The 25,870-nt window shown below is 39.2% G+C and overlaps 1 protein-coding gene across 2 annotated transcripts; it reads right to left on the bottom strand.

Moving 5' to 3' along the window:
- Positions 1-1,335: 1,335 nt before the first annotated feature.
- On the bottom strand, positions 1,336-25,864 carry OPRM1 (opioid receptor mu 1). Of its 2 annotated transcripts, none has more exons than XM_026044381.1 (4): positions 25,777-25,864; positions 11,131-11,483; positions 9,795-10,131; positions 1,336-3,432 (listed from the first exon to the last, which is right to left on the bottom strand). In XM_026044381.1, the coding sequence occupies exons 1-4, from the start codon at positions 25,845-25,847 to the stop codon at positions 3,126-3,128; spliced, it is 1,068 nt and encodes a 355-aa protein (XP_025900166.1). In that variant the 5' UTR covers positions 25,848-25,864; the 3' UTR covers positions 1,336-3,125. The 2 variants fall into 2 exon arrangements, with proteins under 2 accessions (XP_025900166.1, XP_025900167.1); XM_026044382.1 differs by having other exon boundaries at positions 3,303-3,432; positions 9,611-10,131; positions 25,777-25,862.
- Between the last annotated feature and the right edge of the window lie 6 nt (positions 25,865-25,870).

Here is a 25,870-nt window from a genome sequence, read left to right as displayed (position 1 = left end):
CTGAGGATGCCATCCAAGCACGGGGGTATAAACCAGAACAGTGGTAGCATTTCATATCATCCTTTCCTCTACTTCATTTTGGAAGATCAGACTATAGCCCGGTCTTGTGTGAATTTAGGTCTCTGCCATTCATATAATAGTGGACTCAATTAGCTGTTGCTGATCGGGAAAGAAATCTTATGAGTCATTTTGAGTGATCTTCTGAACACCTGCATGCAGGGCTCATGAGCGTTCAAATTGGCAATGTGAAACTGAGAAGTTACACAATAGCATCTATAAAATCATGGCCAGCAGGAAGAAGAGAGTAAAAATACTCATTATTCCTTATTGAGTTGTCATAGTTGTATCATCTTGTTCAAATGTCATAATTACTGAAGGGTCATAATCAGTTCCTTTTTTTTTTTTTTCTTTTTTTTTGCGTGATATAAAAAATTCACGCCCAAATAAAATCTACCAGATGTGCTTTGTATACAGATCTTTGCTGGCACAGGACTAGTAGCCATTTAAGCTGGCAAATTATTTTAGCCTTCAGGACAGGATGACCTCTTTGCAAACTGCCGATGGGGCACGATCCTGGCCTGAAATGTTTCAGCCCAAACCCTGCCTGGAGTCACCTAGAAGCAGGCTGGTCAACATGGGCCAGCCCACCGGTCTGTGAAGTCAGACCCTGCACTGCCAAACAGTTTAACAGCATGGATAAACTCCTTCCAGGGCCTGGGAATGACCCCGGGCTCTTGTTTAAATTACTATGAGAGAGCTTGGGAAATCGCCTCATCTTATACTACCATGAGGGGTAAAGGAGAAGCTTCCCTTAGCTCCCTCTGTCATCCAGGTGTATTCGGTGCCAGACGGGCTCCTGACCTGGTCTGCACAGCTTTTTTTTTTTTAAAGCTGGCCTGCAAATATAAGGCATGCCATGTTAATGAACAGGTACTATGATTAGAATACAATGTTGCAAATAGTCAAGAAACATGATTATTTTTATTAAATAATTACAATAAATATACAGATATTATGTAATAATAATGCTAGTTACTGTAAAGTACTACTAATGAACATTCGAGTCTACTGGAGAAAAATACATTTTACTTATTTTGGCTAATGCTGTGCTAATAAGATTTGCTGCTTTATATCCTTAGACCATCATGGCTACAATAACATTACGACTGCTAAAAATATTTACAGTCAAGTTTGCTCGTTTAATTCTTAGGCTGTAAAAACCTAAAACAGCTCTAAAAATATTAGGGTAATTGTCGGGAAATATAATATTCTGCTTGTGAACTTCTTTCTGTTCTATGTACAGAAGAAATAACTTATTAAGAGATTAATTCATTAAGTAAATTCTGTCAAAGCTAATGAACTCATGACTAAAGCTATAAACCACGGCTTTAGGTTTAATTGAATGTATTTCTGATTGGTTGTTTGAGTGTTTTAAAATATTAAAATATTAAACTCAAAATATTGTCACAATATATTTCAAACTTGTTAGACTGTTGTATGGAAGCAGGTCAGACTACTCAGGACCTGACATGCCATAATAAAAGTCTACTAGGATAATCCATTTGCCTTTCTGGAATGTATTTTATGTCAAATTCTGACATTTTTCCTTCTGAGTTAAATAATGCTGCTGTGTAATGCAACACAGTGAGTGCAATTCTCTACTGAGTTTGCCTGTATATCATGCTATTTAAAATTTTGATAAAAAGCCTTTGTCTTGGGATATTGAAGATTGGTTTAAATTTTGTTGCTGACTATAAGGACATTCTGCTAAGGTAATATAAAATTAAATATTAAATCTCTATGACACTTAGTGCAGTTTTTGACAGAAAAATGAAAATATTAAGGTACTTCTACTATGTCTGGTTACATATTCTGTAGATACAAGTGATTTCATATTTAGCTGTAACACATTGATAAAACTCAATAACACTATTTCGATTTATAACTCACGTGGATTTGACCTTCAATCTTTATTATGCAGACCATGGCAGAAACAAACAATTCACATGGAAAGCATACTTTGTCACACAGGTTTTATCTGTGGGAATAAGAAATACAATGTGGCTTCAGAAAAAGCAAACCATCCTATACAGCTGTATTTTAGAATACACAGAGATTCAAAGCACTGTTTTCATCAGGTAACTACTGATGTTTTATTTACAAAGCAAACAACAATGACTAGAAAATAGCATTGCACCACAAATTATCTACATGGATATTTCTATTTTTCATATTAGAAAATAGTAAAGACGGACTTAAGTTCAATGTTTCTTTTTTTTATGTGTTTTAGTGGCTAATACAAAATAGAGATGAAGACAGTATTACATCAGTAAGAAAAGCGAGCACATGGACTTGGTTAAGAAAAATATTTCCTAGCAAAATGTAACTTTTCTTTAAAAGGTCTAATGTGTTGTCTGCCCAAGCGCACTTCATATAGGGACCATTGATGACTTACATTTCATACAGTCCCTTACATATTGAAGGATCCTAAAGTGCTTTAAAAAAAAAATTACATAACTTCAAAATGTTGCTGATTGCACAGCTGCAACATGAGAAATTAAGTTAATGAGAATTCATTAATATCTTACTGTGGCTCTGAGAGCTTAAACCTATATTTCTACTCACACTGGAATTTACATTAATAGAATCAATTTTGTTTTAGAGTTCATTCTCCAGTTTATAACAACACGGCCTGGAGCAAACCTCTTCACTTACTCTTACCTCCTTTAAAAGAGTAGCTGACTGTTTTGACTCTAAAGGTCTTGTTTCTATGCAAGGACTGGAAAAGTATGGTGCAGCTGGGAGGTTTTTTGTTTTTTAATGAAGATTGAAAGAAATATTCTCCTCTGAAACTGTGGAAAGAACAATTCTTGTAAGAGTCCACCACAAAGGTATTGTCCTAGTTGATCTTGTGAAACTTTCGCATATAAGTAATGTACACAGAAAATACCTTTATAAAGAAATTTTAAAGTATTAATCTAGTCCCCAACAATTTCAGCATTAAAAGCTCCCATTTCGTTTTCAAGCTGTAGTTGTCTCTCAGTTTTTGTTTCCAACCTGTTTAACACTACTGCAAATGCTCAAATCATGTCAAACAGCTACAAGTAGAGCAGCCTTCTGTCGGACTAATGCATTCCTGGAAAACATGGATGTGCAGAACACCGGTGCTTAGAAAGCCCCTGCATCTCTTGGCTCTGCTTGCTACTAAATTTCATGCTTGTGTTATGTGCTATGCAGAGGTGCTGCAGAATTAGTTTTTGAGAGGCTGGAAAAGCAGGCATTTTCCTCTGTGTTTTTGAGGGAAATTGTATGCTATCCCTTCCCACAGCATCTGCACAGACAGGCTGTGCTGCTGGTTTGCAATTGCTTTGAGCTATGCAGCAGGAGGCCCTGTCACGGCAGTGGAGAAGTTTCAGCTTCTTGAAGTTCCAACTGAAAGGAAAGAAATTGCAAATGCAATGAACAGTTACTCGATTTCTTCCCTCCCACAAGATTCTCTGTACATGTGTGCATGTGTGTATATTTGTGTAAGACTTTGGGAGGAATTTGCTTCTCGTTTGAAGCTACTGTGCTGCTGTAGCAAGCCAGACAGCTAGCCCAAATGCTTAGGCAAGCCTATTCTTCTGTTATAAAACTGCAACAGCATAAGAAATGGTTATAAGAAAATGTTTGTGCTTGATTTTCAAAGGCAAAGACACATTAGAGTATCTGAAATGGTGACTGATTTGAATGCGACTGTTTTTTTTCCTTCTAGAAGTGGAACCCACTATTGGTTTCATTAACACATAATGATTTTGCTCTCCGTAGCAATTACAGCAAAGTTACCATTTTAGACGTACATTAATAGCTCTGCTGTGTTCAAATTAGTAAACTGGCTAATGTTTTATTCCAAATTTGGATGGGCATTTAAACTCTAGTGTAAGTTCAGAGATTGAATTAAATCAGACCTGAAACAAATCCTCCTCCCTATCTGCCCATGGTACCCGTGCTAAGTTATCTTCTTACCCCAGTGCAGTAGCACTACAACTATTTGCGTCTGCATATGAGGCACCTCAGACTCATATGAAAGTCCTCAGCCTTTTTGCTGTTTAACAAATGCTGTCCTGCAGCACTAGCATTTGTTGGAGATAGGACTGGAGACTCTGCAGGTAAAAGGTAGCTGTGACACAAGGAGCAGAGCCAAAAAGGAACCTTTGCTGACACAAGAAGGAAAGGTGCTGGACACCAGCAATGGCACAGGGGTGAGGACTTCGGGGCAGCAGGAAGGCAGGCACATTTTCCCACTGTGTTGTTTTCTGAGCACTTTCAGTGGAGTGCAGCCTGTGAGGACAGATCAAAGATTTCTCCACGTGCACGTTCATTTTAAGATGCCATACTTATTTGGGGAGTTTTTAAAAAAATTATTATTATCATGCATTGGAGATGTTCCTCTTAAGTTCTTTTTGGTCAGAAACTGAGCCATGCCTAAATCTGAATGGACTTTTCTTTAGGAGAAATCTCAATTCAGAAATGAATTCCAAAGTTCATATTCACTTACCTTTATAAAGTGAAAACATTTCTATTTGTTGGATTTTTTTGTTGATGATGTCTTTTATTTCAAAGCCATTAAACTTTCTAATTTATTAAGAAAAAAAATGTGATGTTCTATTTCCCATTTATTCATGATTTTAGAATGCCAGAAATGCATGCAGCCTTTGAAGATAACTTGGTTTTAGTCCTCATAGCATAGCTTATTCTTCTTTTCTTTATGAAGTAGTCTGACAAACATATTCTCTTTTCACTGATACCCACCAGTTTCAGAAAGACCCATGCCAACGTAAATAAACTGTGTAAGAAAGGATAGTTTCAAGGATATCCTAACTTTAGCAACAGACAACAATTTATCATTATTATTCAAATACAGTATCATTTACAAAGGAGATATGCCCATTTTCTAATAGCACATAGAAAAGCTGTTCTCTAATAATGTAGGAAGGTGCAAATCTGCCAAGGCTTGGGGATACTGAATCTGCCCTACTTTTGACATGTTTTTACATAGGACCCTGCAACATGGTTTGCAATCTGTGAGACAGCACTGGGAAAATCAAAATTTTAGAAAATGCTTTCTTCAGTTAATTCATCACAAGAGAAACTGACTTTCAAATTTTGCTTGTTTCATCTCAAAAATAATTGTTCTTATAATCCACTCTTTTAATTTCAACTTCTTGGTTGCCAAGACAAGTAATGAGAGCCAAATCTTTCAGGACTCAACATAAATACCAGAACTTCCAGTTACTGCAGAAAACTTACTCAGTTTTTACTTTCAGAATGTGAGGAGGACTTGTAGCTTTCATTAAGAAACTTCAGTGGTTAAGCAGAAAGCATGAGAAACTGAAAATATAAGAAAATGCTACAGAAAATACCTGTAAGTATGCCTGTACAAAATTTGCTTAGTTGCTTGGATACTTTCAGGAGAGCATCTAGTGAAAACTAAAACTGCTCACAAATAAACTAATTCATTTATATGAATTTGATTTCTTAGGTTTCTATTATTATTAATAATCTTTTTTTTTCCTGATTTCTATTATTAATGGCAACAAAATAAAAGGTATTTGGAAAATATATTTTTTAGGAAAAAAAAGAACACTTAGTGTATTTTAAATTAAAAAAATCAATCTTTTTAAATCTAGGAGATAAATTAAAAATGTTTTTCAAAATTCACTTTCAAAATTTTTCATTGGCCTTTGCTATGAATCAGGTTAGTGTCAATGATATGAAAACAACCTGCTCACTTGCAAAAGCTGCTATCTGGTCCTTCATTAGAATTCCCTACCAATATTGGGACACACAGAAAAAAGTTCACAGCAAACAGTTGTACTTTGCAAGCAGTTTTTTTTCAAATTTCTCTCACTTCTATTCTGTTTTTTCTTCTTCATTCAAATGCTTTTATAAGATTGCATATGCTTCTCTGAAAATCAAAGAGAGGCAAGCCTTTAAGCCAATAAGCTTACATAAAGCTGACTGTAGAAAAAATGTAATACATGTATTTTGCTGCAGCAAGATAGTTGCCCACAATATTTTTATAAATGCTCACACTATTAGTGTTTTGAATCAGATGTTACTTCATCTGTCTGAAGGGAGCTTCATGTCTGGAGAAGGTCAGAACTTGTTTTGCTCTTCCAGTTTTTATAAAGGCTGATAAATCAACAATCAAACTCTTAAGTCCGCAGATCATAAAACAGGGTCAAAAGTTATTATCTTTATGCAGAATGGTATGGATGATTTGTGATGCTTCCTCTTACTGCTTTTGCACTGATAGAAAAGACAGCTGATGCTTCCATCAGTGACTACTTATTTGAAGTACTTCAAAAGCGCAAGGCCTAAAGCTGGTGAGCTCCTCCATGCTTTTAGTTCTCACAACTTCAGCAGAAGTAAAGAATTCTCCCTTGGCAAAAAGGCAGCTAGTTGAAAATCTGTTTGATCATCTGTGCTGAGCGGTCCTGCATCCCTACAAATAGAATTCACACCAAATTGTCTCCAAGGCCTTGTCTATACATGAAAGCACTTGGTGGTATACTTAGATCAATACAGAAATACCAGCTAGGCTTTCTTGTGCAGAAACCACTTACTTCTGGAAAGTCTGCTCAGTCAATAGAATTTACTGTAGCTGTTTGAGCAAACAGAAAAATCTTTCATTTCTTTTTTTTTTCTCTCTGAGGGCAAAAGGTGCAATTGCACTATTTTTGCTGCTTAAAAAAAAATAAAATTGGATGTCATATTTTTAAGTACTACCCCCAAAACCCTTTTTAGTGTAGTTAGTCCTACAGCCTTTGTGGTCACCCTGATAGCAAGAAAAAATGTTTCTTTCAGAAAAGTTTGCTGAAATTTTATATTAAATGAAGTTTTTAATATTCGAGTTTGAACATGAAGCACATGTGAATGGGCTCCAATGTATTCCTTTGCAGAGGAGGAAGCCTGCCTGTGCCAGCTGCTCTGCTAGTGCAGGGAGCAAACGCGCAGGTCAGCATGCAGGCAGCAGAGCGGGCATAAAGCAACCAGTGGCAGCAGCAGCCAAAGCAAGAACTGCTGCCATAGGGGTGAGGGAAATGAAATTGGGCTGACTTATGGCCACTTCCAATTCTCTCAAATGCCAAACCACACAGAAAAATCCATCCATTTGGCTATAGGGATGTAAGTTTCCAAGTGCTGTCTTCTCCTACATAGCCTTGGGGAAAACAACTAGCTAGATTTTAGGAACAGCTACAAAAGTTGTCAAAGCTGAGCAGTAAAACAATTTCTTACATTTCTGATTATACCTTTTTTTTTTCCTAAATCCATGCATATTGGCTCTTTAATTTTCTGTCTTAATGTCTCCTGTAGCCTCATTCCTAAGTTTCTGTTTTCTCCTCTTGCACAACTCCTTTCCAAACAGTATCTTGCCCTTCAATTCTTTTCAAACTTGTTTTCTCCTCTTTACTAATTCCAGATCTATTCCCTGAAGATTCATCCCCAATGTTACCTGAAGATTCACCCCCAATTCCCTGCTCCAAGCTGTATGCCTGCCTTGCTCCCTGCTGCCCCACCTCAGTTGTTTGCTCTACCCCTGCCTTGGTTGCCTGCCTCCTTGCTGGCATGGGTTGAAAGGTCTCCGTGGGCAAGTGCACCATGTAGGCTGCATTTGTCCAGTGCAAAGGAGAACAGGACCTTACGTCAGGCAGCCTCCTGGCAGCACCACATTCAGCTTTTCTGAGGACAGATTTTGGAAGGCTGTGCTTTACTAGAAAGATCACAGAGAAGCACAACAAAATGTAGAAAATGTGTGCGTGCACACTACACTGTAAAAGCTACGTCTGCCTGAAATACAGCTAATACAGCTATAGATGTAATCCTGTCTCAAGATACATGCACAAAATTGCCTCCACCGAGGGTTACAAATGCATTCTAGAGAGCGGAATCTGTTCACCAAACATTTACAACACACAGTAAACCCTGTATGTATATACATATATATACACAGATGTTTGTATGCCTGTGTCAAGATTGGCAGTTCTGTTCCACCAACATGTGTGTAAAACTGAGCAAATTTTAAACCATTTCACAGGCCAGTGTGGCATGTATAAAGCAGGTGCTGCTGAAAGGTAACACCAAATGCAGGTGTTTAAGAAACTTCCCCATTTTGTTTTTGGATTGATCCTTTCTCTTTTCTGTTGTGATCACAATTTTGTCTGTTTGGTTACAGTAACATCCTGATACTGGCTTGCTGGCACCAGCCCTTGGCCTCATGAGTGATATGTATGTTATTTTTTCATGAGGATCCATTCACTTTTGCACCTTGAGAGGTAGCAAGCTTGCGGCTGAAGTGGCAGCAGTAAGAAACCTATCCAAGTGTTAAACCTACTGCTGATGCTCAAATGAAACCTTTTAAAGGTGATGTGGCAAGGAATGGACAAAGCTTATGCCTTTCGTTCTTCTTTTTGACAAATTGTGGAAAAGACTCAGAAGCTTTTTATGGTGATTATTTTATGTATGATTTATTTAATTTCAGGAATTTTACCTGTATGTTTTGCTTTATGTCAGACATTTGCTGAGGGATGTAGCTTAAAAACTCTCAAAACTAATCACTGGAACTAGAATGCTGAATGCATTAACAGCTTTCCCAGAAGCTAAGCAAAAAATAGTCTGGACAAAAAAAAAATATTTCCCTTTGTATCTGCTGCGGCACAAAACTTCTACTTCTCAACGGAATGGCACGATTCTCCTTAACATATGTGTGTATGTGTGTATGGATATCTATATATGCATACGTATGTAGAAAGGTGTTCCAAGTAGAGGAAAGTATTCCTATCTGGAAAGTGAAATGAAAGGTGAAAGCATATCTATAATGCTCTAAGTAGTTGTGCTGGTTTAGTTACATATGTAAATGGTGCAAAAGTTTTTTTTTTAACCTATGTTAAAAGGTTAAAAAAAAACCTTTTTTTAACCTATGTTAAAAGGTTAAAAAAAAACCCTTTTTTTTTAACCTATGTTAAAAGGTTATAAAAAAAGGCTGAAATGAACCCTAGCCAACACAGATAAGTATCTGGTACAAGGACTGGACATAGACAGGCCTTTGTCAACTTCTTCAAAATCTTCTAGGAGAACAGGCCTTCTAAGCCTTTTCTGTAAATCATAACGAAACAAAAAGCATATAAGCATACTTCTTTCTGTTTTTAATTAAGAGAATTAATCTTCTCCCACCACTGGGTCCCTCAGAAGATAAGGAGTATGAATAGAGAAATATGTGGTAATTCTCCAAACAGTTCTAAAAGAGTCACCTGTTGCAAACGTCCTGTAATAAAACACTGCCCCTGGTTTGTATGCTGTGTACACAAGCATGCTGGACTCAGCCATGCAAAGTACCTTTGAAAACCCTCAGCTTCTGTGCATCTACTAGAGCTGAGATCAACCAGTATCATGCAGGACTGGGGTCTCTGTGTATGTGCGTGCTGTGGATGCCAGCTACAGAGATAACCCTGAAGGCGTTTATGCCTTCAAATAGCTACAAATCAGTATAAACTGTAACTTCAGAATGTGTGTCATCTCTAAGCGAGAGGCCTGGATCCAGAGATGACATCTCCACTGCTAGTCATACCTGATGGTTAGTCCTATCCACAGTGTTGGCAGTGGAAGCATGGTCACGAGTGTTTTGTCGGACCCGGGTGGAGTTTTGTTGCTCAATGGTGGAGGAAGTGGGGATGCAGAACTCTCTGAAACATCTTTTGAAATTCTCATCTAGAAATGCATATAGGACTGGATTAAGGCAGCTATTTGTATACCCTAGAGCAATACAGAAGTGCCAGGAGACAGTTTGGAAAGTAGTTTCTGGAATGTTGATCAGGGCTTTAATGATGACATAAATGTGGATGGGAGTCCAGCACACAATAAACACTGCCACCACCACCAGAACCATTCTTGTGATCCTCCGCAGGTTCCTGTCCTTCTCTTTGGAGCCAGATAACATGCGAACACTCTTCAGGCGTAAAATCATCAGCCCGTAGCACACGGTTATGATCAGGACCGGCATGATGAAGGCAAAGATGAACACACAGATTTTCAGGAGGTTCTCCCAGTACCAAGCAGGGTGGGAGAATGTAAGTGTGCAGTCTATAGAGCCTAGGGAAAAAAGAAAACAACAGAAAAGACAGGCCAGTTTTTCATTTGCTTTTCTTTAGTCTTTTTTGAGTAATGTTATAGACAAAGGAACATAAATTTACTAACTAAACAGCTAACAAAGTAATTGATGATCTATATTTTGCACAAACACTGACAAAATATAATGTGGCCAAATGTGGCTTTAGTTAGAAAACCAAATATGAAGTAACTTGTGTTTTGCATTTAATTGCTTGGAATTTGGTGTATATTTGATAAAATATCCCAATACACCAATTATCTTCAATGCTGAAAAAAAAAGATGACATAACACTTGAATAACTGCAGAGTTTAGAGATTTTCACCTAAGTTTATGCTGTTACTTCATAGCAGGTCTCTAAGCACTAGAAATCCAAAACTTCTGTGGAAGTATCTTGGGTAAAGCATAAAGCTCCTGTGTGTATTTCAGGACAGGAGTTGATAACGCTGCATAGCTAAAGGACAAGTGCTGATGCTGCCTTCCCTGAAAACTACACAGAAGGGAGAAGTGGGATCATATCCACCTCCAGCAGAAAGTGGATGAAAGTGGCTCCATCGTATGAAAAAAATCTTGTTTAGTGCTGTGTTTAATCAACTAGAGACAGCTGATCTAAGTGAAAACAGCTTTGATTCAAGGGATAAGCCATGCGAAGGTGAGGAGGTGCTCCTTAGAGAAGTAAGCCTCCAAGCTTCCAGAAAGAGATCAAAAGGCAGGCAAAAATCATACACGGTTTTTATTTTTTTGTGCCTAGACAAAAAGATTTGATGATTGTTCTAAAACATCAAAGGCATCTTGTATAGAAAGATGCCTACAATATTACTGACCTTGTCAGGACTTGCAGTTAAATTGTTAAAAGAGTCTATTTTTATTGAAAGATTGGAAGTCAGAAATTAGTTCAAAGCCTCCGTAATACAGAGGAGCTGTGCAGAAAGGAGTTGTTTAACAATGGAAATATTTAATTCATAAATGAAAAGCTGACTTACCGTGCCTGTATTTGGTAGTTGCCATGAACATAACTGGCAGGCCAATAGCAGAAGAAAGAATCCAGTTGCAGACATTGACGATTTTGGCATTTCTTGGAGTACGGAAATCAAGGGCCTTGACTGGGTGGCAAACAGCTACGTAGCGATCCACGCTCATTGTGCAGAGTGTAAAGATACTGGTGAACATATTGTAGTAGTCTATGGATATAACAATCTTACAAAGGATTGTACCAAATGGCCATGTTCCCATCAAGTAATTCACACTCTGGAATGGCAGAGTACTTGTCGCTAGAGCATCTGCCAATGCAAGATTGAAAATATAGATATTGGTGGCAGTCTTCATTTTCGTGTACCTAGAAAAATCAGCAAAGCATATAAATGACCACATCTAATCATATTAAACAAAATCAAGACCAATGCAATGTCTATAAAAAATAAATGAAAAAAAAACCATGCTGGACATTACCACAGATCATCTTTTTTTGCTATTCATCTATTAACCAAACAAATAATCTTGATATGGTTTATCTGCAATAATGTTTACAATTCTGAAAGATGAGGTAAAGGGTATAAGAAGGAAAGAGGGTATTCATTTAACTTTTACAGGAAGATGTTTGTAAAAGAAGCAATATTATACCATAGGACTGAGAAACAAGCTAAACCAACTTGTATTTGTAAATGCCTGACACTATATTAACTGGATAGATTTTCTGTATCTGCTGATGTCACGTCAATTATCAGAATTGTGGTTTGTGGAAATGGAGAGCTCATTAACAGGTTGTAGAGTAATAATGATGTAGTTCCTAAGAGAATAATAACTTGAAAGATTAGGGTAATTATCACATCCAGTATGGCTAAAAAATAAAGCTTTTAACATTTTTTTTTCATTTGGTTGTAATTATAAAAAGTTCAAAACTATCTTTTTGAAATAATCTGTGAAGACTTTTTACATGGCTTTATTGATCTGTCTTATACACGCCAGACAGATATTCTTTCAATCAAAGGCAGATATTCTTTCAATTGAAGGCAGACGCTGTAAAACAATATCTAAGATTGATTCAATATCCAATATTGATTCAATATCTATTGAATCAACAGTAATAATATTGAATGTATACGAACATTGAATGTAACAACAGAACCACCACCTTGGGTTGGATGCTGCAACCATGTTCTTTGAGGCAGTAATGCATGCTCCCACACTGTCTAATATGGTAGGAGTGTCTTCAAACTAACTCCTTTATAAGGACTTTGCTTAACTCCTTGCTAAGTCTCTGCCACTAACTACCCCAAAATAATTTCTAAATTTCAAGTATGTCATACCTCACTGAGAGCTGAGCAAGGACGGCTTTATGTTTTAATTTGTGTTTGCACTGCTAAAGGTAGAATCTCAATTTCTTCTTAGTTTCCTTAACTTTTCTGAACTGCCCTTTACAGATTGAAGTCCTTGTGCCATCTGCACAGCACTTGAGAACCCCCGTTTATGAGGAGGCTGTGCTTTTGCAATGGTACAATGAGTGTTTCACTCTAAAGTGATGGTCCTGGCTACTCTGCTCTGCCATCCTGACTGCTGCCCAGGTTGCTGGGCTCTGTGTCTCTCTGGCTTTCAGGGGGTCAGACAACTTGTTCTTTTGAAGAAACTCCCTTGTATTTCTTCAAAGTAGCAACCACAGTGTTTGACTAAACGCCTTCCAATTTATAGACTGATTTGCTAGAGAAACAATCCATTTAAGAAGGTCTTTCTGGTAACCTGCTGGGAAAAATATAAGATGTGTAAAATAAAATACTTCATGTGTCTTCTACCTTTAAATGTTTGATAACTTCTTGCTAAGCTCTTCAGAACGCGAGTCAGGTGCAAGGGGCTGATGACAGGTTTATACAGGGCACACACTTCACACTTGGTATCATTTAGGTAGGGCCTGGAGAAATACAGACTGATTGCTGAATCACAGAATGGCTGAGGTTGGAAGGGACCTCTAGAGATCACCTAGTTCAGCCCCCCTGCTCCAGCAGGGACACCCAGAGCACGGGGCACAGGGCGGCATCCAGGTGGGTTTGGAAGATCTCCAGAGAAGGAGACTCCACAACCTCCCTGGGCAGCCTGTGCCAGGGCTCTGCCACCCTCACAGTGAAGAAGTTCCTCCTCACCTACAGATGGAACTTCCTACGAATGCACCTAAGCCTTATTATGAACATTTGAAGAGGTACTGTCTTTGCTGTCTTGTTTCATAGCACTGTCCATGAGGAGCCATGAGTAACCTCAATTTTAATGATTTGTTTTAGTAATTTCTAAGTAGATTTAAGCTCTTGCTTTACTGCTGTCTACAGGAAGTATGATATTTTGAAGTTTAAATCAAAATTGTAATTATAGTATTTTAGAAACTCTTCCTGGGGCAGTACCCCATTTATCCAGCAGATTGCAATGCTAGCCTAGGCACCGGCAGATTCTGCAGGCATTCGTATTTCCCTCCACAAGGAATTATTTAAAAGGAAATATAGAGGATTGCAGTGTGGGAGAGACACATAACAAATTGCAGCTATAAAAGCTGTGGATTGGAAAGTGAAAAAAAGATATTTCTGGGGCAAACTGATTAAGACTCTTGCAGAGGAGAATGAAAACAGCAATATTTTATTAATGTCTTTATTATCATTCAGAATGAAAATGTGGAGTTAAAACCACTTTCTGGTATATCCCTTCTTGTTGTATAGCTAAAAAAACCCAAAACAACAACAACAACAACAACAAAAAAGAGTAGTCCCTCTACAGACAGGACAGCAGATCCAGGATGAGCTGAAGTTGTATCAAGAGAGTAAACCGGAGATGTTGTTGCCTGGAGAGCAGACATACCCAGCTTGTTCCAAACCCCATATAATGAGCTCAGGTAACAACAGCAGCAGGGGCTGTGCCACAGCAGTCTGTGCTGATGAGAAAAACCGGTGCAGATCCTGGATCCTCACCCAGGCTGCTCATCTGTGCTGCATTCGTGGCAAATACTCTGACGCTGGACTCTTACTCAAGCTCTTACTGCTGGACTGGACGAGCAGCTTGGATCTGCTGCTGCCATTCTGCCTCATTCTAGCTCAGTACTCTTCTAAGGGCGCATCGTTAGGAGATAATGATTTATTAAACAGTAATTAAAGCCATCAGATGCTTTGAAGATAATGTTTGATACAGAGGAAAAAAACAAACAAGCAAAAAAACAACAAAAATGAATAGCAATCTGACTCTGTGTAACTCTTAAGTTTCTCATGTCAGAGAAACAGAGGAGAGAAAAGCTCTGAGTAAAAGTGCAAATGGAAGAAAATTTCTTCACTAGGGTCCTCATCCTACTTTTCAGTTTTCCTATATGGCTTTTAATTATTCAATTTAATGGACAAATATTAATGCAGGATTTTGCTTGATGTACTCCGTAATCATTATATTTCTAATGACCTTGTCCTTACAAAGAGGAGAAGCAGATCTTTTGTTGCAGTAGAAATTTTTTACCTCTGTAACTGTTCGAACAATAAAAACCTATTGAAATGGACAAAATTCTTTTCATTGATGTCTTTGGGACTGGCTTTTTGTTGTCCTGAACACTTCAAAAATTACAAAGGACTTATTTCTAAAAGGTCCACTTCGTTAAATTTGTCAAAAAATGGCAAAATAAGTAGAATATCAAGGTTTCCACAATCACATCTTCATATGAACAAATTTGTTTCAACAAATTGTTGAAACAACTGATTAAAATAATTTTTACAGCATGAAAAAATAACAAGCCCTCAAAACAGAGCTCTTCAAAGCCTTTACTATACCTGTTACTGTATCTTCCATTAAAGATGCCTATATGAAAAGGTACACAAATGTTTCTGTCATCTAGATAGAGGTGTGTATGTGATGAGATTACTATATCTCAGAAGGACTAGTTCTTATAGGAAAGTCTGAGTGCCTTGTAATACCAAAAATATATGGTGATAAATGTAATCTTTTAAAATCTATTTGTTCTCACATTTTCATTTGAGGCCACTAAATAAGCTATTTGGATAGGAAAAGAATAAGTAAAGAAAATGCCTTACATGAAAACCTCAAAAAAAGCCTAGTATAGGTATTACATTGGAATTTCAGCATCTGAAATGTCAAGTATATTGAATTTCACATGACTGAGTGAGACTGCAGGTGAGTAAAGAAACTGCCTTTGGGCAATATTCTTTCTGTTTTCTCAGCTCAGAAATGAAAGACTAATTCAACAACACAGTGATTTTTTTGGATGAATATTTAGTTCAACTTTGCTATTAATAGGTATTTTAATTAATTAATTAATTTAATTAATTAATGGTTAACAATAAATAATTAAATAATTAAATTAATTATGCTCATTATAGTACTGACGTCCACTAGTATACTGTTTCAATCTCCTTAGTGCAAGATTGTATCATAAAATATCTATTTGTATGAAGCACCATTTGTGGTTTGTAGCACATGATGGATCAGATTTACAACAGTAAAGAAACTCTCTACAAGCGTCTAAAGTTCCATAAGGCAAACCTAGCCCTGCCTTTATCTTTAAGCCAAAAAATTCCATGTAGAAACTACTCCTATCTCAATGGCAACAGTGAGAAGATAACCAGAAAGAGACCTTCACACTTAGGAAATGGGCTGCTCTATGACTACTTTCAACAGTGCACACATCAACTTTTGTCATAAAATACTAATTGGGAGATGAAGCCTGCTTCAACTAATCCCTGCTTAGTTTTAATGAAGAATACATAAAAAATGGCTTAAGTACAGGAATTTCTTTGCAAGATGCAGTCACTCATGAAGTTGGTTGCTCAAAGAAGCAACAATCAGTAACTAGAAAGTGTACACAAGTTACACAGATAATCCCACACAACTCTAGTTGAATCTGGAGGAGATTAGGTTAATGTTTCAAATTCATTTTTCTTGCATAAATGAGTTGTTAAATAAATGAAGAATGATTACATGCATGTATTAAATTTGTTGAGGTCTCCTTAGGTGTCAAGATTAGAACATGTGAAGTATGCCTACTTGAAAAATTTAAATCAGCACTTAATTCCATGGCTGTTCTGGTCCATCTTTTAAATGCAACCCAAATATCAGTAAGAAAAATGGTTTTAAAGCAAAGGTCTCTCTTTTTCTTTCTTATTGCAATTCATTTCCAGGATCTGAAACTAACTATAATGCAAATATTTTCTTTATAATTATTTTGAAACATCCTGAGAAATTTAGAAATATTAATAAAATCATTCAAGGAGTCCTAAAAGAGAATTAAGAAACTATGGGATCTTGAAGCCACAGAGTTGGAACTGCCGTATATCCACAGTTTTCCATCTGACCATGAGAAATCTTGCATTGCAATTCCCTGAAATTTGTCATGCCACACTTAATACTAAAAATATTTCTGGACCATGACTTGGTGCTTTCCTGAGATATCAGGTACTTCACTTTTCATTGAGCCTTTAAAGCTTTTGGACAAAGGTTGCTTCATATTTTTGCTGATCTGGACATTCCCTTAAAAATGTTCTGTCTACCTGTCTAATAAGCATGCCTGACACTGCTTTTTCTCAGACAGGCCACATCCCAGGCCTGAGATCAAGTATCTGAAGGGTCTCAGTTGATATACTTCTCTTATGGTCATTTCCTCTTTTTTATTCTTTGCATGATAGTGGGTCTCTGTGGATTGAAAGCACATGATTTCAGCTGTTTGGAGATACACTCTGATTATTTTATTCAGGAATATTTCAGAAAGTTTATGCTTGAAGACATTAAACTTAGGCTTTGGGAACAAGCACCGCAGATTTGTTTACAAATCTTACACATTATTATGCAGTCAGGGTACTCAGCCTGGCAGCAAAATGCTGTGGTTAAAAATCTACTCCTCCTTTTATGTAGTTCTTCTGAAGAGAATGCATATACAAGTATATAATTAGGAGTAACAGGGAACAAGGATATAATTAGGAGTAATAGTTACTCCTACATGAGTAACAGTAACAGGGAAAACAAATGAACACACACACACACACACACACACACACAAAAAGAAGACTCTAGAAGGTACAATACTGTAACAGTAAATGTGCACGCTTAGTCATTATTTGTAGACATTCATGTCCTCAACTGATTCTGAGTTTGGGGGTAAGAATGGAACTGAGGAGAAGAACAAGTTTTGATGTCTTTAGGAAAGAGCATGGCAATGTTTTTTTTTTTATTCCTATTAAAGGCTTGCATCCTGATTCTTATCACAGTACCAAAGAGTGACCACTCTGATGAGATCCCAACACTGTGCTCCAAGTTGCTCCTAGTTGGTGAGCAAAAAAAAAGCTGTATGCAATTGATGAACAAAAATATCACTATGGGATAAGGGAAAGTTTGTTTGTATACTTAAAGATAAAATTAATTTGGCTTTTGTCTCAAATCTTTCATGTATTCAGAGGAGTAAGAAAACTAAAAAAGTGAATATGTGGAGATTGGGTTGGTGGTATAGTCAGAGGGATGAAAAAAATATATGAGCATCATATATGAGCATAAGAGGGAAATGGGCTGGACTTAAAATTGCAAGGTACGTTGCTGGAGCAGCCCTCCTCTTGCTCTTGCACACTGCTAGGTGATGTGCATTTTCTGAAGGAGTCTGAATGTGGAGCTGAGCAAGAGGACACAAAACTGCCGACCTGGGAGTTGCTTCAGTTTTTACCTCTCCTCCTCCTCCTCTATTTCTCTGTTTCCTTTCTCTAGTTTCTTTTGTTGCTTCATTCTCCTCCATGGCACAAATGAAATAAACCCAAAGTAATCTTCCTTGCATCCTTTTAGTTCCCAGCTCTTGTTTTCTTGTGATGAGGGTGGTGTAAGGAATACACAGACCCACCAGCTCTTGCTTGCAAGCCCCACCTCAGGGAGGGAAGCAGCCCACGCCACAGTACTTGGACCACTGCTCTATGTCTCTTGGACTGGGAGCAAACCGGCAATTTCACAATGAACTCTGCCTCTCTGAAAGGAACAGCTAGATCAAAGCCCTTTGGGCAGAGACAATTTTTTTCAGTCTCCAGTCCTGGTCTTTTGGAGAATTGTGTGGCGTCAACATACAGACCCTCAGAGAATTGTGAGGACATCTGACTCATCCTGCTTTGAATCAATTACAATAATGCGCTGGGCTTTGGGCTAAAAATCACTTGTTGCTTCTTCAGTAATGTTTCCTTTTTTTGCTATTTTGCTACAGAGGGACGTTACATAGTGGTCCTCTTTCTACTATTTATTTTGAATTAGTGGGCTCAGCCCCTTCCCAGAGAAAACAAAGCAAACACAACATCTTTTGGAAAAAGAATGGTGATTTAAGGGAGGAAGGCTAATCCTTTCCCTTGAGGGGAAAAAAGGTCCCGACTGAAAGCATTAACTAGCATTTTTTTTCCCAAACAGAAGACATGCTCTGCAATAGCTATAACAGCTAATTATTTTATTATCTTTCTCCCTTATTATTTTCATTCCTCTTGCTTTATTACATGTGTATGGAGAATACTCTGGCAGAAATCTGTACAAAATGCAGCTGACTTGATGCATTCTTTCTTTTTTTTTTTTCCAGAAATGGGGGAGGAACCATCCAAAAAGATATTTATATGTATATTGATATCAGCTTGTCCTGCAAACTGAAGAAATAAAAGTGATAAAAGGAATAACTCTAATATATCGACATTATCCAGCAGTGGGCATGTATTGTTAAAATGTCGGCTTTGCTAAGAAGACAGGGAAAGGAAAACTATCAGTGTCTTTAACTTAGCTTTCTGCTGTGTGCCTTCAGGGTAGTATGACTGTGCAAAGAATCACTGCATCTATGATAACCTATGGGGCATTTTGCTAGGAAGAACAAGTTATCAGCTCATTTCTCCACTCTTATAACAGAAAAAAAAAAAAAAAAAAAAAGATCTTATAGGTTGTTACCTCCTCCTGGTATGTGGATTGATCACCTCAGAGGCAGACTGCACATGAGACAGTGTTGGTGAGGAAGCCTGGCAGAAACGTTTCTGAGGCTGGTGTCACATCACTAGGAGATGTGAAGCCCTCAGCAGGGTGAGCAGGAATGGCAATAGTCATCCCTTGTCAGGAAGCTATCAGAGCAGGAGCACGAGGCTCATGGGAATGCCATGGACAAAAGTAATGGTAGACATATCAGGCATCGTTCCTTATATACAAGGTATTGGGATCTTCTTCTGATGTTGACAAAGGTGATCTTGGAAGGAATGACGGAGGTGAGATGAGAGGCTGCAGAGAGAACTGGGGAAAATAACTGTTGGAGGAAAGGATGACAGAAAGGATGACAGAAAGGAAAGGATGACTACATCTAAAAGACTGAATAAAAAGTACCAGAAAACATGGAGGTATGTAGCAACCATGTGACAAGGATGATGAGATTGCATCTGAAAGCAGGGAGGAAACAGAGCTTTGAGACCACTGTTTTATGAGAGGAATTTGGCAGACTAGCTTCTTGGTTGGCATTTCTGTGGAAGCAGTGTGGTCCCAGGACTGGCGGTCAGCACTACACAGGCGGAGAGCAGGCAAAGATAACCTAATTGCTTCCTCCTCCCCACAAGAAAGGAGGTCTTATGCTGGGATAGCTCCAAATACCACAGTGAAGAGGAGACACTCCTCTCCAGACACATGTTTTTGTTTTGAAGATGTGCTCCTTTTCTAATTTCTGAGATACAAGATCTTATAGCTGATAATTGAACACATTCATTGAGAAGGTGAAAAAATGTGCTATTTCATGTCTTTCACAGTTACTTGGCTAGTTATATTCTCTGTCATCTTTACCTTTTTTCATCGTGCAAATTCAAAGGGAAATTAAAATAAAATTAAAGAGTGCTTAGCATTAAATGGATGAATGAGGATGCTTCTTAACAAACTATTAGGCTAAGCTACAGAAATCCTATACCTGAATATCCTTACAACCTAGCTTTCAAAAGAAAGCTTTGAAAGATAACGAGAGCATCCCCACTTACACAACAACAACCCCAAACTTGACGGTGTATGCAAAACAAGGCACAGATGGTTATAAAAGGAACTTCTTTGGAGATCAGAATAACTATAAGAAATCACAAAATAGGTGCTTTCAGTGTTTTCTAAAATATAGCTGCAATAAGTGGATTTGTATTTTAAAGTGAAACATCATGGGTTGAAGTCTAATTTCCATTAGCATCCTAATGAAAGCAAATCTTTTTCTGACAATGTACATTAATCAGGACATCAAGAACTTCCTTCTCAGAACACTTAAATTTATAAATAACTAAATCAGAGTTTGTAGAAATACTTCAGAATTCTGAATTTTTTACTTTAACAAATGTTCACATCACAAGGACTTTGACAGAACTTGTTTCATTTTATTTCCAAACTTATTTTGATTCTGCTTTTTTGGTACTGCTGCAAGGAAGAGATGTCTATAAAAAGGTATTGAATAAAAAACTGATGCAAACTACAGCTGAGAAACAGCTTCTGTTACAGATTTTTAGAAGAAGTTCCACTCAGTGACACTCTTATTTTGTCTGTTCCTTGATTAAACACCAGCTATTGACTATGGTTGGCAAAGAAGTTAATATGCTAGACGGATGGCGATTCTGACCCATTTTGGCTTACATTGTGTGATGTTTGACATTTTTGTAAATATGTCACCTTTTCCTCTTGAAAAATTATAAAAACTTATGAATAGTTTAATTAAAAGTTATGCATAATTATTTAAATAATATAAGAAGTTAAATTGAAATAAAACTATTTCTGGGTCACAGTAGCTCATTAATCATTAGCTTGCTAGTTATTACATAATAGAAATAACATGTGCTTACTGCATTTTCTAGGTTTACTATGTCATGAAAAATCAGAAGAATTTGATTAATTTTTATGAGTAAATTCAAAAAATTCTGGAAATATTTTACTGTATTTTTTTTTTCCATGGAGACAGTTAATGACAAAATGACATTCCAGTGAAGACACGGTGGGATCAGAGCAACTTTTTCAACAGAAACAGCGTGAAAGAGACTGTCTCCTGGGCACCCCTTCTCCGAAGAGCTCCGCGACAGGGGACCTGTCCCGCTGCAGCCGGGACGTTGCCTGCAGGCGAGGGGCTGGTCTGCACCCTGTGGCATGAGGTCTGCAAAGAGTGCATGCTGCATCACCTCTGCAAAACTGGAGCTGTCCTGACGTTGCAGGCTAGCATTGTCTTGGATGAATTTTGACTTTTGCGATATCCATGTAATTTAAACAGAAAGGGAATGCAAAAGTGCACGGGCTCTTTTGTTTGTCTAGTTCCTTTGATCTTGTGGGAAGGCAATGAGCAGCTTGCTAGGCAAACATTTGTCAACTAGCAGAGACTACACAGAGCCAATTTCTCTCACAAAGAGTGTGCAAACAGAGACACCTGCCTTGCTGTCATGCATTACAGTGTGGGTCACTTTCTGTGTTCATTTAATTGAGCTTCTTTGCTGTTCCTGCTCATCCAGATTTTCTCCCAGTTCTGCACACAGATCTTCTCTGCCTTGTGTTAGTAGGCAATATAAATTATTGATTGCTATTACGCATTCAGGTTGCTGTGGCTTTAGTTCTTTTAACAAGAATATGGAACTTCTTCCTTGCAACCTGCTCACTCATTAGCACATGCAGCGTCACCCAAATACAGACACTCATGGGGCTGTGGCTGGGAAAAAAAGGAACACTTTTTATCCATTTCTTTGTCTTTAGATTTCCTGATTCATTCTGTGAGTCTTTTTTCACATCAGATTTGTAACTTCATGTTGCCCTGCAAAAAAGAACTCCTGAAAAGAACTTCCTCCACCTAAACTCCTTTCAATATTTGGATCATTTTTAGCTTATTTCCCTATACAGATTCTCCACTTTCTAGGTTATGGCATTTTTTTCAAAATCTTTTGCATTTTGTTTGTATACGTGTGAGAATATTTTTTTCCTCTGGAGACACCAATTCTTTTTATAATTGAAATTTCACCCCTAACTCCCTTCTCCTTAGTGAAACATTATTTTCCTAAGGTGCATAAGAATAGGGCTGAAGTAAAGACAGCTTTATGGGTTGTACAGTCTTTCCAGAGAAGAGTGTATTTTTGTCAGAGCTCTTCGTCCCTTCAAAACACTATTCAGAGGCTGTTCTGGGAAATGTAAAAATACAGCTTTTAGCTTCAGAGAAGACTTCTTATACTCTGTGGGGCTTTAAAAAAAAAAGAGTAATGATTGAGCATCAAACAAGACATTTCTTTCCCTATTTTGAATGATCACAGACTACCTCGGGCACCTTTGTTTACCTTATGTGACCAAATAAATAGTAAAGCATTAAAGAAATCAATTCTGATTTGAGTGACTTGAACAGCAATAGATTGAATTTAGGTCATCTCAGAGCACTTAGCACTGTGAAGGACTGGGACCTTGGAGAGCTATTCCGTTCTTCCAGACACGTGATGCTAAGGACATTCAGCTAGAATTCTGTTAGAGCTCTCTAGCATTGTGATAGAAAACCTGTTTTAATCACAAGGCATATTCTGCTTCCCACTGTAACCTGTGACTAATATCCCACTGACTTTACTAGAAAGCGGAAAACCTATAGATTAATGTGTAAATCAATTCATACCACATGGTACTAATTGTATTCTTGTCTTGTTGCGCTCTGCAGCAGCTAAAAGTAGCATTTGCTGTTGACACAGTCATAAGAACACTATGTTTGTATTAGGAATTAACACTTATATGAAGCACACGAGGAAAATAGGTAACAGACCTGACTATTTGGGTAGCATTAAATTCATGGATGGCAAAAAAATCTGACTGGTACTGCTGTCATTCTGAGGACTATTTTTATTCTTGATAAATGAAGCAGTTCAGTGTTAGTAACATGGGTTTCAACCTCATAGAACAGGTAAATATTCATTCAAAAAGGAAAAGGATCATTTGGGAAAGAAAAAGCGAGTGGTTGAGACTGCATTAATTACATAATAACATGTATATAAATCATTGCTCCTTACACTGGAAATCTTGCCAAGAGATAAAGTGGCAAAGGACTTGCTTTGCATGAAAACCCTGATATTCATACAGATAATGGCAGTAAATTTCTATCTCCTTTTGGACATGTCTTTTTGAGTTTTTTCCTACAGCAGTGATAAAACAGCAGCCTTGCAGATTGGTAGCTATGGTCCCATATTGGGCAAGGGCTTGCACAGTTCAGGCTCCAAACCCATGGCTCTGATTCACATGGAACAGCTGAAATCACTGGATAGAGTTTGAAATTCATTTGTTTATAGGAATAAAATTGTAGCTATTCCCCTAAAAATATTTGTAAAGAAAATGAGATTATTGTGAGATGCCAGTATGCAGCACTGAGTAAGAAGTCACCGCTGCTTTCACTAGGTCTAAATTTGGAGAATTTAGGGGCAGTGTTTCAAATATTTTAGCACCTGTGTCCCAACTCCTAGCATTTTCAGGGTTCATTTCAGGGTATCAATGCTGCTTTTAAAATCTGATTTCTAGTACTCTCAATCTCAAATTTAATATGAATTTAAAAGCTTATCTCTTCCTGAGCAAGTATAGTGTAAGAAAGAAGAGACAGAGCCTTACAAGATGTCAAATTCAGTCTAATATGAGGTTTGCTCCTATCTTTAGCTGGATCCAAGAATATCAGAGCACAGATGTTCATCATTTATTAAATGCATATAATGTGATTGGGAATACTGTCATGTTAGTATAGCTTGTAGCAGGAAATAAATCAAAAAGTTCCCCACTGCAGTGCAGGTATGCTACATCTACAGAGGAGCACAGAAAGGAAATGCATTTTTGTGTTGCTTAACCACAGATGCTATTCAGTCATAACATGTATGTTCTTCTTCATCCCAAATTGGTAAATTGCTGCATGACACTAATTGGGAAGGAACTCAGTCATATGGAAAGCTGCTCCTGCTGCTGAAGCATGGGAGACCTGCATTCAGTCTCCATCTTTGCTACAGAATTCCTGTATGGTGTTTGGCAAGCTATTTAATGTTCCTGTGTTGTCATTTGTAAAACAAAAATATATTTGTTTTCTTCTATTGTTTCTGACTTCTGTTTCAGACTTTTATCTCTATGACAGACCTTTTCTTTAAACAGGCATCTAAATGCAGATGCCTTGTTCAATCTGACATTGGGGTGCAAATGTAATTCAGTTAATAAATGCAAGAAATATGAACAGAGCACAGGTTAAGCCAGTATAAATACCTAATCTCGGGGACAGTCTGTGGCATATTTCCCTGCTGACAACCCTGCTGGCTCTGTTATTCTGTGCATCTGCTTTTCCTCCCAGAAGAATGGATGCAGCACTTGCTCAGACAATTGCAATCACGCTGCTGTTCAGAAGCATTTCTACAGCTGAATATTTACATGGAAATAGCTTGTGTCTCAGGCTGACCAAACCCACACAGCAGCACAGTTCTTCCCGGCGCTGTATGCTTAACATGCAGCCTCTAAAGTGTACTTAATCACTAGGTTTGTGGATTACTATGGCTTGAACCACTGATGCCTGCCATTTAATGTGTTCCCATCAGGTCCACGAGCAAAGCTGCCCTTGAGGCCCCCAACATGCTGCTCCCTGCTGAAGGAACTGACCTCTGTGGTGCTGCAGCTCCTACCAAGAGCGTTTTTCCTTCCTCTAGCAAGTGCTCCCAGAGCCAAGCGCACTGAGGAGCCTCGCGGTGCCGCCGGCCTGCGAGCGATGCCCAGTGCAACATCAGCTCCCACCTGGGGCTGCAGTGAATACCAGCCTGGACCCGTGCTCTGGGAGTCCCCTGTTGCCTCAACTCCTTGGGAAATGTACAGTTTGAAAGGGAAAAGCGAGGGATACCTTTAACACTTGCAGAAACGGGGTAGCCCGGTGAGAGGGGGCAGCCCCAGGCATCCTGTCCACTAGCGCCCCGCCGGGCTGCGCACTCTCTCCTGGCTGCTCTTCCCCCCATCCCTGGGGATTTTGCAGCCCCGGGGGCGAGCGGCGCCCCGCGCCGGGCCCGCTGGCCCCGAGAGGTGGCGATGTTCCCCCGCGGAAGCGCCGCGCCGTCCCGCGCCGCGCCGGGAGCCCCTTTCACCGCGCGCCCGCCCCACCGGCCGCCCCTCGGGGGACCTGTGGTGCGTGACCGCCCCGGCCGGGCGGGACCCGCGCGGCCGCGGGCACGGGAGGCTGCGGAACGGGGCAGCTCCGCCGGAGCGCTGGTTTATTTGCCTCAGAAAAATCCAGGCACACCTATGTCTGTATATACACACACATACACGCATTTGCATCTCTGCACCTTAGGCGGGGGGTCCGTAACCCCAGCAGCAGCGGCGCTTGGCCGCGCTGCTCCCAGCGTTTCGCCTGCGCGTTTTGGAGAGGCGAAGCCGCGGTGCGCGCGGCTCCCGCGTGCGCGTCCGTCCCGGCGCCCGGAGCGGGCGAGCGACCAGGTCGCCTCTCGGGGCTCCCGCCGGCCCGGCCTGCGACACCCCCAGCGCCGCCCCGTCTGCGAGCAGCTCTGCCCCGCGGCCGCTCCCCGGCGCCTTCCCGGGAGGCTCCGTCCCCCCCGCGCGGGACGGGAGCCCCGCGGCCGCTGAGCGCCGTGCCCCGCAGCTCCGCGCCCGCCCGCCCGACGGCGCGGTGCCCGTCCCGGCGCCCCACTCACCGGATGATGACATACATGACCAAGAAGTTGCCGAAGAGCCCCACGACGCACACCACGGAGTAGAGGGCCATGATGGCGATGGCCGTGACCACGG

Source organism: Nothoprocta perdicaria, unplaced genomic scaffold (genome assembly GCF_003342845.1).
Source record: "Nothoprocta perdicaria isolate Ctin4 unplaced genomic scaffold, notPer1 scaffold_36, whole genome shotgun sequence".
In the NCBI taxonomy this organism is placed as follows: domain Eukaryota; kingdom Metazoa; phylum Chordata; class Aves; order Tinamiformes; family Tinamidae; genus Nothoprocta; species Nothoprocta perdicaria.
This window is presented reverse-complemented; position numbering and strand designations above follow the sequence as displayed.